This window comes from Sinohyriopsis cumingii, unplaced genomic scaffold, assembly GCF_028554795.1.
Source record: "Sinohyriopsis cumingii isolate HCF-2022 unplaced genomic scaffold, ASM2855479v2 utg001938l, whole genome shotgun sequence".
Taxonomy (NCBI): domain Eukaryota; kingdom Metazoa; phylum Mollusca; class Bivalvia; order Unionida; family Unionidae; genus Sinohyriopsis; species Sinohyriopsis cumingii.
In genome coordinates this window covers 303,447-319,167 of record NW_028316086.1, presented here as the reverse complement: position 1 = coordinate 319,167, position 15,721 = coordinate 303,447, and the positions used below count along the sequence as shown (strand labels likewise).

General features: G+C 34.9%; 1 protein-coding gene across 1 annotated transcript in view; it reads right to left on the bottom strand.

Moving 5' to 3' along the window:
* Window positions 1-5,442: 5,442 nt before the first annotated feature.
* LOC149771350 (sorting nexin-19-like) overlaps window positions 5,443-15,721 on the bottom strand; it is a 42,350-nt gene continuing 32,071 nt past the window's right edge. The window contains exons 8-10 of the mRNA XM_089948561.1: window positions 13,584-13,768; window positions 8,778-8,865; window positions 5,443-6,076 (exon numbers count right to left, since the gene is read on the bottom strand). Of these exons, the coding sequence (XP_089804687.1) occupies window positions 5,977-6,076; window positions 8,778-8,865; window positions 13,584-13,768 (373 nt within the window). The 3' untranslated portion in view covers window positions 5,443-5,976. The remainder of the gene's footprint in view (window positions 6,077-8,777; window positions 8,866-13,583; window positions 13,769-15,721) is intronic.

The window sequence follows — 15,721 nt, the reverse complement described above, 5'->3', positions numbered from 1 at the left end:
TCATAATATATTTGTGACATATTAGCCCTGTTGCAAAAAACAGTTATTTCATTCTAACCCAATTATAATTCCAGTTATTGGAGATTCTGGATTTCACCTTGAGCTAGAGTTCACAAAATGTTTCCAGAATACCAGATCACTTTGTAAGAACAGAGAGATATTGGTTGTTATACAAGAAAATGTATAAGAAATTGTTTGCATAAGCTCATAACGTTTAATCAGAATTTGTTCAGGAATACAACTTTAAGGCAGGCATCAAGAGACCCATGTGGGACTGAGATCACTCTCCTGTCTGATATCTAACAGGCAAATACAACCTTGATAATGGCAATAAGTGCCAAGAATGGTGCTGATGGGTGCACATATGAGTGACAATATACCATGGATATACAGCATTAAAATTGTATTCATAATATAGCTTATTTAATAATTTTCATTACATTACTGGAAGGGTCAACAGTCTATAACATCACCAGATCATTTCGCACAGCTATTGGTTGAGGCTAAGTCATTGCTGCAAACCAGATGTCACCACAGGGCCAATATGTTACCAATATATTATATCATAAGTCAACGATTCATTAAATCGTAAATAAGCACACAAAATTTTTCAACTTTACATGCAACTCAAAGGGACTTACCCTCTACTATCCTAAAAGAATTTCCAGGAATTAAAGATAAAACCATATTTTTATTTTAACTGCTGACTTGAAATCATCTCTAAAATTTTTGAGAAGATTGTCATAATAGCTACTGTGGCAGCCATAATGGATCAATAAGCACCATTTCTATTTGGGATAAAGTGGACACCATATGAAGACTGGTGAAAACCCCATGCTGACCATCCTTTCAAGACAGTGACAATTTTCATTCAGGACAAATTAGGCATCATAATTAGTCTTCTGGTGAAAATCCCATATCAATATGACTTTCCATTTAGCAGGAGTAACAGGCTGATAATTGTCAAGATGGCTGCCATGGTGGCCATACTGGATTTCAGGTTTGTACATTTTCATTCAGTATCTCAAAATCATATGAAGTCTTCTTGCGAAAACCCAATGTTGATATGACTTTCAATCTTGGAAAGCAGCAACAATATTTACCAGATGACCACTGCAGTGACCATATTGGATTTCAGACTGGTACACTTTTTTATTCAAGACAAACCAAACACCACAAGAAGTCTTCCAGTGAAAACTCCATGCTTAGGTTTTTAGTTTAGGAAGAAGTGCATTTTCAAGATGGCTACTGTGGTGACCATACTGGATGTAAGAATGGCATCATTCTAATTTAGGCTCAACTAGAAGTTATAAGAAGTATTTCTGTGAAAACCCAATGCTGATATGACTTTCTGTTCAGGAATAGTGATAAGATTTTCATGATGGGTGCCATGAGGGCTATACTAGATGTCAGACTGGCACCACATGATGGGTGCCATGAGGGCTATACTAGATGTCAGATTGGCACCACATGATGGGTGCCATGAGGGCTATACTAGATGTCAGATTGGCACCACTTTCATTAACAACCAGCGGGACATCATAAAAATGTTTCTCAATAGAGACGCTCACGTTGATGTGTCCATCCATTCAGGAGGAGTGACAACATTTTTAAAATTGCCACTGTGGCAGGCATAAAGGAAGTCCAACCAGAACTATTTTCATTTAGGAAAACTAGACATTATAAGAAGTCTTCTGGTGAAAACAGCATCTTGATTTTACTTTCCACCCAAGGGGAAATGATAAAAAGATTCTGAAGACAGCTGCCATAGTTGCCATATTTAATATAAAATTGGCACTATTTTCATTTTATAACCTAAAGGGACCTCAAAAGAAGTCTTTTAGTGAAAACCCCATGTTGATGTGACCATCGACTCAGAATGGGTAGTAATAATATGAATTTCAAAACTGCCACTGAAGTGGTTATAACAGATGTCTGAGCAGCACCATTTCACAGAGAACCAGCCAGACTTTGGTATGAATATGTGTGTAAAGTTTCAAGACCATTCTCCAAGTAATGTAGGTGAAGTAGTGATAACAAACTTGTTCTAATGGATGGACAGGCTATCTGGACAAGACATAAGGCCATCCCATAAAAGCCTTTCTGGTCTATGACCAGCGGAGCTAAAATTTATAGTGTCCAAGACTTCTTACCACTGTAGATTGAAAAACATGTGTTTTCACAATGTATCAGATATACAGTATCCCAAAATTTTACAAGAACATTTACACATAATTTCTTAAGAGATATATAAAAAAATTCCCATTCCTTCCAGAATGTTTCCGACTTGAGTGATTGATATCTGATTTATTTATTTACCGTAAAGATGACAAAAAAAAGTATAGACATGAAAGACAGGAATAGTATTAAAAAACCCAGAATAGAACAGGGATATCAAGAGTCACTCAGGGCCAAGCTGGAGACTCGTGGCCAAAACCCGTCTGAAAATTAACATTAATAATGATCAGTCCAAAATCTAGCGTTTCCATCTATTTCTTTCGAATTCTTATCTCTTGTGCTGTAATAAAACAAATCACTGTAAAAACTGCACATGTTCCCAGAGAATATTCATGTTTTGGATGTATTCACTGAGACTAACATCTTAAGAGTCTCCCTCCAAGTCTCCACTCTAAATAGTTTCATCTGCACTAATTCTTTAAAGTCGTATTTTAAAACTGTCAACTGAAGATCATCCTTCCTCTTAAGCAATTTTGCCATAACATGTCACAATGAATCCTCTAAAAGGTAGCAAATGACTACTTAGCCATGCAAAGTCCTTAGCACTTTGCTAAAACACTTAGCAATGTGACATAGCAATATCAATGTGTAATGCAAAGGCCTTAACAATATGTGTCATAACACTTAACAATGAAACATAGCCTTATCAATAAGTAATGTAAAGAGATGGCTATGATATCACAAGACTACATTCGGTTCTCTGCCAAAAGTAACAGTCTGGTTAGTCTCGCTAGAGGATACACTTACCATTACAATATATACAAAGGTGCACAGGAGCATGTCCATAATAAAAATACAGACGATCAAAGGGTGTTCAGTTTTTAAATATTAAGTATATTTCTGATGAAGAGCAAAAAATGCATGGAAAAGGAAGATCTTATTTACATGCTTAGATATCAAGTCAATGGACAATTTACACAATGTCATCATCTGCAGCAGACATTATGAAAACAGGAATTGAATAAATTTGCCAATGATTATTCAGAAATTGGCAATGAAATCATGTGGCCATATGCCAGTTCAACTCAGAGATTTATTGTCCAATACAAGCTTTATTTTAGGAATGAAAATGAATCCCTCAAACCTTAACCTGTGAAGTCCACTAACCAATTTCAAATTGATGATAATGTCAACTGCATTATTCAATTTCTAAAATTCTCACAAAATCAGTCATTCATGGTTTTGTGAATTCCTTTCAGAATAATCTTTAACTTTATACTGCTACTGCACATTTATCATGCTCCAACTTTCGAAGGGAATTATTTTTAAATAAGCTTATTCTGGAACTATGCAAATGAACTGTATATGAAGAAGGAACATTTCTGTAAACTACGCAAAATAAATGTGTAAGAACAATTAATGATGGGCTCTCTGGTATGAAAGATTCAAATGCAATGGTAAACAGAAATGTTGATATCTGATCTTTAATTTCACAGGACCTATTTCTAATTGGAAAACAGTCAGTAGTATCATCACAGAAGGATCAATGTTACTTATGTCTTCTAATTATTACTTCAAATTAGCAATTACTTATATTTAGCAATTACTTATAATTAGCAATTACTTATATTTAGTAATTACTCATAATTTTCAATTATTTCTAAATAGCAATTTGCAGCAATCATGAAATTGACAGAAATTAGCAGCCTGTGACACATGCACAATGCTATTAATGTGTTATGTTCCAAGTCAGAAAAAAAATTAAGTTATATGGTGGACAAACGCCGTACAGCTATCAGACATAGACAAACTTGTATGCCACATTCATGACATTTTTAATCCAACTCTGAAAAAAATAATAATGCTTTTTTGTATTAATTGATCTCTAATCTCTGATGCTTCCTACTATTTTACCAAAACAGCAAGAATTAATTGAATTCAAAACAAATTTTGATTTATAAAAGTTCTGATTTAAAAATCTTGCTGTGTAGATATCAGTGAAAAGAATACAGCAGTTCCAGAGAACTACAGACTAAACATCTGTGTCACATGCCAGTTGAATCGTCTATGATCACAAAGGTATGTAATAAATGTAAGTACATATTTGTAGTCTGGTTACTACGGTACTGATTCCTGGTGATGTGTGCTACTTAAAATTCACTGATTTATGCATTACAAACCAAGGTACAAGTCAAACAGATAATGCTGGCATTCAGTACCAATTATTTCAGCAACGGGTGTAACTGTTTACAACCTGATTGCACATACCATTAAATGGTAATTATTCAATTCATTTTTATACGTATACATGCATTCCCTGGAAGGTCATTATATTCATGCACTGAGAAATACATATGGAAATGTCAGGTATGTTGACATTTTTGGAGAAGGTCAACCTAAAGGTGCAACCCAGTACAAAATGAATTTAATGTCATTCATTTTATGTCACAACAAAAGCTGCTCGTATTTAACAAAATTTATAATATCCTGGTATTTGCTATGACAGACCTTATATCCTCTTTTCTTGACAAAGTTTAATACCCTGCCACAACCGCAAAAGTCAATAGGGATCAAACATTTTGGCCTGCAAGCTTCTGGATGACATTTTAAGGTGCAGAGCATTCAACAATCAGGACTGAATTGATTAATTGGTTAAATTATATTAGTATTAGATTTTATAACAACAATTAACATTTAATTTAAACAAATGCACCTATGTGACACTGCAGACATACAATTTAATCATTTTTTGATATACATTCCTTTCCCAGAATGAAATAATTATATAATTCAGAAATATAACTTTCTAAGAATACTGTCATTTAAAACTTATCCTGACAAACATACTGGGCAACTGGGAACTATTAAAAACATTGCAAAAGCAATAAATAAATAAACAAATAAATAAATAATGGACAACAGTCAAAATTGACTAAAGGCAAGGTGTGGCAAACATAGACTGCTTTCATTAAGCCTACTCTTGTACACATTCCACAAAAATAAAAGATCTTTAAATCACTGACACATATTGCATTATTGCCACATACATGAACAAATAACTGATGCTGTAAAAAAAGTTCCATAGACCAGCATCTCAATGGAGTGCCCACACTGTTGCTATATTTGCAAAAAACTAACACAAAATATTAACACAGCATTCTATAGTTCAAGCCTCCAAATTCACTCTATTATATATATATATATATATATATATATATATATATATATATATATATATATATATATATATATATATGACTCTGATTGATAAGATAAAAGCACCTGTGACTGAATTTTGGCTTAAACTGAGCTTGTGGAGGAGAGGGGTGGATGACTGATGCAGTGTACATCAGTTGTTAAAATAGCACATGTTGTATTGTCAGTACACCTGTTGAAATGAAGATTTCCCAAGGGAATTTCTGTAGACATAAAGGTAGTACACCTGGTGTCACATAGTTTTCTCCAGGTCACTTCTGTGGACAAAGCAAAGGTAGCACACCTGGTGTCACATAGTTTTCTCCAGGTCACTTCTGTGGACAAAGCAAAGGTAGCACACCTGGTGTCACATAGTTTTCTCCAGGTCACTTCTGTGGACAAAGCAAAGGTAGTACACCTGGTGTCACATAGTTTTCTCCAGGACACTTCTGTGGACAAAGCAAAGGTAGCACACCTGGTGTCACATAGTTTTCTCCAGGACACTTCTGTGGACAAAGCAAAGTTAGTACACCTGGTGTCACTAAGATTTCTCTTGGATACTTCTGTGGACCAATCAGTAGTTGTACACCTGCTGTTACATAGTTATGTAGTTTTCTCTGAGACACTTCTGTGAACATCTTCCATTGTAATTTCTGGGAAGAGCTTCTCAATTAACAGATCTATCACACAATACCATAAATGTCTGAAACAGTAAACATACATATATTTAAAATGTTTGAAACAAAGAGTAAAAATACTTAGTTTACATATTTTATGAGGTCTTGAGACATATATGGAGGTCTATATATATTTTATGGGAGGTCTAGAGAGGTTCTCTGGAGGTCTAGAAATATTGTATGTAGGCTTTAAATATTTTATGGAGGTCTAGATATATTTTATGGAAGCCTAGATATATTTTATGGAAGCCTAGAGATATTTTATGGAGGCTTTAAATATTTTATGGAGGTCTAGAGATATTTTATGGAGGCCTAGAGAGGTTCTCTGGAGGTCTAGAGATATTTTATGGAGGTTTAGAATGTTTTCTAGAGATGTTTTAAGATGAGAATGCATGTGATAAGCCATTTTTATTTCAATTTTGATGTTTCTAATTTTTGCCACTCTCATCAATGTATCATGTTCAATGTTAATCATTTAAGCAAGTGAAAAAGTTAAAAGAAAATTATTTACTGCCAATGCCATTATCTAGCTATTTACACTCATTCTTTTATTTCTTTACTCAGACCTGCCAACCTTTAAACAAGACCTCAGTAAGGCAGTCAATATTTTCCCCCCACCAGTTTTCAGAAAGGAGTAAATAAATATCATGTGCTGACATTGTCAAGTTGGAAAACATGCATTTAAAAAGTTCACAAGTGTGACTCAAAACTAATGCAGAGATAGTAACATTATGTTCAATAAGTTTGTAAAGTTCACTTAGACCTTAATTGCCTCCAGTACAGAATCACAAACTGCCATTTCAAATGTTGTGATACTCAATGGTTTCTTACAATCTCTTAAATTGATATAATCCATGGCTATTATTGCCTTTTTCACATCTCTCCCACCATGAGACATACTTTTATCAACATATGATGTCGAATAAACATGACGGATGCCCTTCCTTCTTTTTTCTGAATATTTCTTGTTATCCGTCTGTACTGACTAGTAACACCTTTTCGACCTGAACTTGTATGACTTGATGGATGTCATTGTAAGAAAACTATTACAACAGCTTGATCATGTAGATGTTAACATTAGCAGGTGTTTTAGATGATAAACATATTTATAGTTTATAGTTAGTCTGGTTCCTTGACCAATTCCACATGACAAACATATTTATAGTTTATAGCAAAGTTAGTCTGGTTCCCTGACCAAGTCGACTGAATCTAATATGAAACGTGAATCTGAATCAAACACAAACAAGCCAGTATCCAGATTTTAGCGTAACAATTGTGTTTCTGTATATTTTACTTATACTCTATAAGTCCGTATTTTAAGGATTAATTCCATAAGACTTAGTCATTTTATACATTTATCCTTTTTTGCTAAAATATATACTAAGACCTGTCTCCTTCATCCCATCACAATTTCTGCATATCTTTCCCTATGTTTTGAATATTTCTAGTGTGTATCAAACAGCATTATTCCCACACAATGATCAAACTGCCTCACCTGTTCCACCAGTTCATGATCCAAAAGCAAGAATAACCACTGGATCATGAAAAGTAGGTCACAGTTACCTGCTTTTGGGAGGTTGTAAATACTTGTCCTTCAAATAAATACAACTATATTTGATTACTGTACAAGTTAAATAAGTCTGAAAAGTCACTGTGACCTACAAACTTTGGCTTAAAACACCTATTACTCTCAGGTAATGCAACATTTTCAGAGAAATGTGACTTAACATGAATGTTTTAACAATGATATCTTCAAAGAAAGCTACAACATTGATAACAACAATGCTGTCAAGAAAGTATTCCCCATATCCAACCTAAGCTTTGCAGTCAAGCCAAAATAAAAAATTAAAAAACATATCAAGGTAATTGAACTCATTATATCTGACACAATTCTGCTTGCTGGAGCAAATACAATTGCTAGAATCAGAATCTAGTTTCCAAATATTAAAATTAGACTCAATTATTCTGTTGGACTCAAAGAAATGTGGTGGCTCAAGGGTTAGAGTTCTGGATTCATCACAGAATGGGTGAAAGTTCGATTCCTTTCATCAGACCAGCCACTGTCTGCTACAGCTGTGCTGTTATGTATCCTTGACTTAACTTTCATTGCCTGGACATTATATAACCAAACCATGTTGCTGTGCAGTAAAACACAAAACCAATGTATTGGATCCTGGCTGTAAAACACCAAATCAATGTACTGGAATCTGGCTGTAAAAGACAAAACCAACAACACCAAACCAAACCAAACTGATGTATTGGAATCTGGCTGTAAAACATCAAACCAAACCAATGTATTGAAAACTGGCTACAAAACACCAAACCAAACCAAACCAATGTATTAGAAACTGGCTATAGAACAACAAACCAAACCAAACCAAACCAAACTAATGTATTGGAATCTGGCTGTAAAACACCAAAACAAATCAAACCAAACCAATATATTGGAATCTGGCTGTAGAACACCAAACCAAACCAAACCAATATATTGCAATCTGGCTGTAAAATACCAACCCAAACCAATGTATTGGAATTTGGCTGTAAAACACCAAACCAAACCAATGTATTGGAGTCTGGCTGTAAAACACCAAACCAAACCAATGTATTGGAATCTGGCTGTAAAACACCAAACCAAACCAATGTATTGGAATCTGGCTGTAAAACACCAAATCAAACCAATGTATTGAAATCTGGCTGTTATATCATTTGAACATTTTAAATACATACCTGTTGAGAGTTTTGTGAGTCAGGCATTCTAGTGTTTCTTCAATAGCAATCTCAAAATCATCTGCTCCTATCAGTTTTACCAGCGCTCCTGTTAAATAAATGTATGGGATATTAACGTATCTTCCAGATTACCAAGAAATAACTACTAAAAGTGCTGAAATTAAGGCACTTTCAAAATTACTAAGAAATACATACTAAATGTGTTGGTCTGAAGGCACTTTCAGAATTACCAAGAAATACATACTAAATGTGTTGGTCTGAAGGCACTTTCAAAATTACCAGGAAATACATACTAAAAGTGCTGTTATGAAGGCATTTCAAAATTACCAAGAAATACATGCTAAATGTGTTGGTCTGAAGGCACTTTCAAAATTACCAAGAAATACATACTAAAAGTGCTGTTATGAAGGCATTTCAAAATTACCAAGAAATACATACTAAATGTGTTGGTCTGAAGGTGCTTTCAAAGTTTTACATATACCACTGGCGATGCTGTATGTGTGTGATTTTGGATTTTTAAGGTAGCTTAACAATTTTTCAGTCATATCGCAACAATGTCTGCAGTATGGCAGTTTATAGTGATGTCTAGCACTGGGGCATCATGTAGCATGATGTCCCACCCAGTTACATTATCCTGACACCAGGCTGACCAGTCCTAACACTAACCTCTTAATGCTGAGTGCCAAGCAAGGCAGCTGTTAGTACCATTTTTATAAGTCTTTGGCCATGCTGTGATAATGAAGTCACACCAACAGGAAAGGTAGAGCTTAATGACCAAGTTTATTTGTGTAACATTAACCCCAAATGCACCCTGACACCATTCTTATGGGCATAATTTGTCAGCGTTAGACCCATAGGCAAAAAAGTAGGTCACACTGGCTAAACTAACTAGCATATAAACCTTGTTTATCTCCAGAAGCTCAACTATATAAATCCCATTCTCACATACTAAACAAGATTATTACAGCCATTTCAACATATTGGTGGGGAGGGTTAATAAGGAATTCCTTGTAAATTTATTCCAGCAAGATTTCCTTTTCAAATTAATTTATCATCAACCACTGTGGATACACATCGTGACAACACAAATGTATGCATCCAATCAGAGTGACAATTACATAGAGAACTAACATACTACGTCTGCCCAGTTTCTACATACAGACTACAATGAAAGGAGCAAACTATTAATTGGATGACCTTTGTTAATTCTCATCACAATATTGTCCTTTGGGCCAAGCAGTATGCTGCATTATAGTGAGATTTTCTTATACAATGACTCCTCATTTTACAAACGTTCAATTAATGAATTTTTGTGTTAATGCATTTGAAAATGATTACCCCTTTTTCATTAAGCATAATGAATTTTTGTTACAACGAAAGCACACCAAACCAGTTGTACATAAATTGCCCTCTTTGCCCACCATTGCTAGTGTATCCAGTGGCCATACTTGTACATGTGCTGAATTGTTTGCTGTGTACACTATACAAGTGAATCATTACTTGACAACGTTGAATAGCACTGCTACATTTTCTTTCATCATTTTTGTTCCAGTTTCATAGCTGCCAACCGCAGAGTACAAAAATCTTGGTCTCTTATGTCATAAATACTGATTTTTCAGGAACAAATACTGATTTTTGAAACTTTAATGTGTATGTAACTATTTACAACATCTACATCCATCAATAAATTAGGACAATAATTTACTAATATATTTAATGCAAGTGTGTGTGTGTGTGATTTGTATTTTTAACATGGCTTTAAATATTTTTTAGTCATATCGCCACAATGTCTGCAGTGTGTTGCATTTTATAGTTATGTCTAGCACTGGGGCATCATGCTGCAGACATGTAGCATGATGTCCCACCCAGTCACATTATCCTGACACCAGGCCAACCAGTCCTAACACTAACCTCTTAATGCTGAGCGCTTAGACAGGCAGCTATTAGTACCATTTTTATAAGTCTTTGAATACTTACATATTACTCTCTCATTGTAACACTGTCCATGAGGCCATACAGTATACAACCATATAGTGAGATTTTCTTATAATGAAGTACATATACAGTACTCTCTCATTATAACACTGTCCACAAGACCATACAATATACAGCCTAATATTGAGACTACCTTATATATTAAGTACATGATATACAGTACTCCCTCATTATAACACTGTTCATGAGGCCATACAGTATACAACCTTATAGTGAGACTGCCTTATATTTGAAGTACATGATATACAGTACTCCCTCATTATAACACTGTCCATGAGGCCATACAGTATACAACCTTATAGTGAGACTGCCTTATATTTGAAGTACATGATATACAGTACTCCCTCATTATAACACTGTCCATGGGGGCAATATAGTATACTGACTTACAGTAAGACTACCTTATATATGGAGTACATGATATACAGTACTCCCTGATTATAACACTGTCCATGAGGCCACACAGTATACAACCTTATAGTGAGACTGCCTTATATATGAAGTACATTACATACAGTACTCCCTGATTATAACACTGTCCATGAGGCCACACAGTATACAACCTTATAAAGTGAGACTGCCTTATATATGAAGTATATGATATACAGTACTCCCTCATTATAACACTGTCCATGAGGCCACACAGTATACAACCTTATAGTGAGACTGCCTTATATATGAAGTACATGATATACAGTACTCCCTCATTATAACACTGTCCATGAGGCCACACAGTACACAACCTTATAGTGAGACTGCCTTATATATGAAGTACATGATATACAGTACTCCCTCATTATAACACTGTCCATGAGGCCATAGAGTATACAACCTTATAGTGAGACTGCCTTATATTTAAAGTACATGATATACAGTACTCCCTCATTATAACACTGTCCATGGGGGCAATATAGTATACTGACTTACAGTAAGACTACCTTATATATGGAGTACATGATATACAGTACTCCCTGATTATAACACTGTCCATGAGGCCACACAGTATACAACCTTATAGTGAGACTGCCTTATATATGAAGTACATTACATACAGTACTCCCTGATTATAACACTGTCCATGAGGCCACACAGTATACAACCTTATAAAGTGAGACTGCCTTATATATGAAGTATATGATATACAGTACTCCCTCATTATAACACTGTCCATGAGGCCACACAGTATACAACCTTATAGTGAGACTGCCTTATATATGAAGTACATGATATACAGTACTCCCTCATTATAACACTGTCCATGAGGCCACACAGTACACAACCTTATAGTGAGACTGCCTTATATATGAAGTACATGATATAGAGTACTCCCTGATTATAACACTGTCCATGGGGGCCATAAAGTATACTGCCTTACATTAAGACTACCTTAAAAATAAAGTTCATAATACATATAATTATGCTACTTAATAATGAAATGGGATACACTACATTATCACAGAAACAAGGTACTACAATGAGTGTGTATTAAATTACAAAACAAGCACAACTTGAAAGTGTTGTAACTGAAAATGTGCTGCTTCAATCGATTATATTTTACCAGTTAATATTTAATGTGTTTGTCAGCGCCACAGTTTCCTTTATCCTCCAAAAACTCTGAATTTTAAGTGCAATTCTTGATTGTTAAAATGGATGGATTCAGAAAGAAACATTGTTAAAATTTTTACTTATAAAAGCTGATGAAACCCATGCTCATAGAAAACAATGAATTACAACAACACAAGTCCCATGAAATTATATTTACCTGGTAATTATTTATGTAATGGTACCAATAACATGGCGCCAAGATAAGCAAATGAAGAGGTTGTGAGTGGCAGCAGAAAACTACACTACTGAAAACTGACTTATAAATTAACCATGAAATCAAAATTCAAACAGAATGACTAGAAAGGCTGTGACAAAACTGCAACAAAATCGGGGGAAGGGGTGCACTCTCATGCTAACAATACCACAACCAAGCAATTTCATTCACAGCTAATGAAAACATCAATCAATACCAAGACATACAATTTCATTCTCAACTACTGTAAACATCAAACAATATATCCAATTATCAAATTCCTTCCCATGAGAGAGAGAAAGACAGCAGTGATATAAGAATGCTATTGACCCCAGAGGACATGTAAATCCATACTCGTATTTCCACAATAAAAACACTCCCCTGTTTTAGTGCAAAATGATACCTCATGATCTGCGTAAAACATGGAGACAGATGCTGACACAATTTATTTTCAATAACTGACTGTCCCATTTCAATAACAAATTGCATCATATTTCAATAACTGATTGCTTGACTTCAATAACTAATTGCCCCATTCGACAACTGATTGCCCCATCTCAATAAGAAATCTGGACCTGAAACTGCCAAATACTATTTCCATTCTTTCATGATTTTCTAGAATTTTTTAAACACTTTGTTCTGAGTGATATATTTTACATACTTGACAAAATGTCTTAACACCTGACAAAATGTCTCCAAACTTGACAAAATATCTCCATGACAAAATATATACTTGACACAGTATCTCCACAGCTCACACATATCCACATACTTACACATCTTTATCCTTTACACAATATCTTTAGAGTTTACACAATATTTCCATACTTTACACAATATCTCGATAGCTCACACATATCCCCATACTTACAAATCTTTATCCTTTACACAATATCTTTATAGTTTACACAATATCTCCATAGCTCACACATAACTCCATACTTTACACAATCTCTCCATTATAAATACAATTACAAAAGAGATGAAGACCATAATTTTCTTCTGAAGATTACCTGGAAAGAAATTAATGAGACAGTTCACTGCCTGCCACTTGATTCTCTCCTCCTGTTGAGGAGTGAGGTTTATGCGTGGTTCCAACACAAATTCTCCCTCAGGCCAAAACGTTTTCTGAAGTGTGCTTAAGTAGAATAGGACCATCTCGGAGGAAATAAGGAAATCCACTTTTCCTTCCAGCCACCTAAACAACAGAACAGAGAAATTCTTACAATAAAGATCTGTGTTCATGATAAAAGATAATAGAAACCAGAACCATACTTGAGTTCTTTACAACATAAGGATTGTCTTCAAACCACTATTTACCCCACACCTTCCCACAATCTCTACCATCCATGTCGTGTTTCTAAAGGGATGGATCAAGACTGAAGGGCAGTTATTTCACATGGCTTTCCAAACAGAAGAGGAATTCTGACTATTCTAGCATTTCTGTAGTGGTGTATTTTTACCTCTGATGGGCAACGTGAGGCTGATTTTGTTTGAGAACAGTATTATGAACCGACCCTTTACTATGTATGTAAAATATAACTCTTAATGAATAAAAATAAAACAATTGTTTATCCTCACTGGCAGCAGCCATTGTGTGCTATGCCAATGTGACCAAGTCATACACATTAGAAGTGGATGTAACAATAGATTACTACCCCAATAACATGCCCACCATCATACCAGCTTTCCAAATCCAGTTGGTATAATGTCTGTAATAACAAGTGAGCTAACTAAAGTGTCTCAATAACTATAAAGGCAAATAAAGTGTATCAAAAGAACCAAATAAAGTGTCTCAATAATGATAGAACCAACTAAAGGGTCTTAATAGAGCTAAATGAAGTGGCTCAATAACGATAGAACCAAATAAAGTGCCTCAAAGACTATAGAGCCAAATAAAGTGTCTCAATAACTATAGTGCCAAATAAAGTGCCTCACTGCTGTTTTAAATGCCACTTCATAAGCATTTTATTTTGGGAAAGTTAATAATAATGAAGATTACAGGCTTTGCTAGGCCCATGGCAGATTGCCTATGATCAGATTTGGGCTATTTAATATTACCGGTGATTTCAGGCTTTGCTAGGCTCATGGCAGATTGCCTATGATCAGATCTGGGCTATTTAATATTACTGGTGATTTCAGGTTTTGCTAGGCTCATGGCAGATTGACCATGATCAGATCTGGGCTATTAAATATTACTGGTGATTACAGGCTTTACTAGGCTCATGGCAGATTGCCTATGATCAGATTTGGGCTATTTAATATTACTGGTGATTTCAGGTTTTGCTAGGCTCATGGCAGATTGCCTATGATCAGATTTGGGCTATTAAATATTACTGGTGATTACAGGCTTTACTAGGCTCATGGCAGATTGCCTATGATCAGATTTGGGCTATTTAATATTACTGGTGATTACAGGCTTTGCTAGGCTCATGGCAGATTGCCTATGATTAGATTTGGGCTATTTAATATTACTGGTGATTTCAGGTTTTGCTACACTCATTACCAATCAGATATAATTAAATCTGGGCTAGTTAATATTAATAAAGGTTACAAGTTTTGCTAGGCTCTAGGCAAATACATGTGCATGATTCTTATGAACTCGCTCATTTTTAAAGGAAGGATTCCAGAAATTTAGTAGGGATTTGCATACTGATACATTTTGGACAAAACAATGTTTTTGGAATCTGCAGACTTCCAGAGGTTATCAACAGAATCAGGCCTATTATTTATATAATTTAGGATGTTGGGGTTTAATTACAAGTGTGTTCTTGCCTTCCCAGGTATTGTGTAGGAATCTTATTCATACAAAATTAAGAATGCCATCATGAAACAAAATGGAAGTAAAGCATTTAGTTAAAAAGCTGAGCTGTACATGTGTGAATTTAAAAAAAAAGACCTTCACAAATTTAAAAAGCATATACACATGCCATACTTAGCAGTCTCAATACAAAAAAGGTGCTTTTTGTGTGGAACCCACTTGTCTTCCATCACAGTGACCTTATAAAATGACCTTCTGACCCCAAAATCAATAGGCTTCTTCCTTACCCCGAGTGAAAGACATCCACAAAAACTGGTCAGGTCTGTAGTACAGACCTAATGTTAATATGTAGAAAGCACTTTTATTTCTGTCACAACGACCTTGGCATTT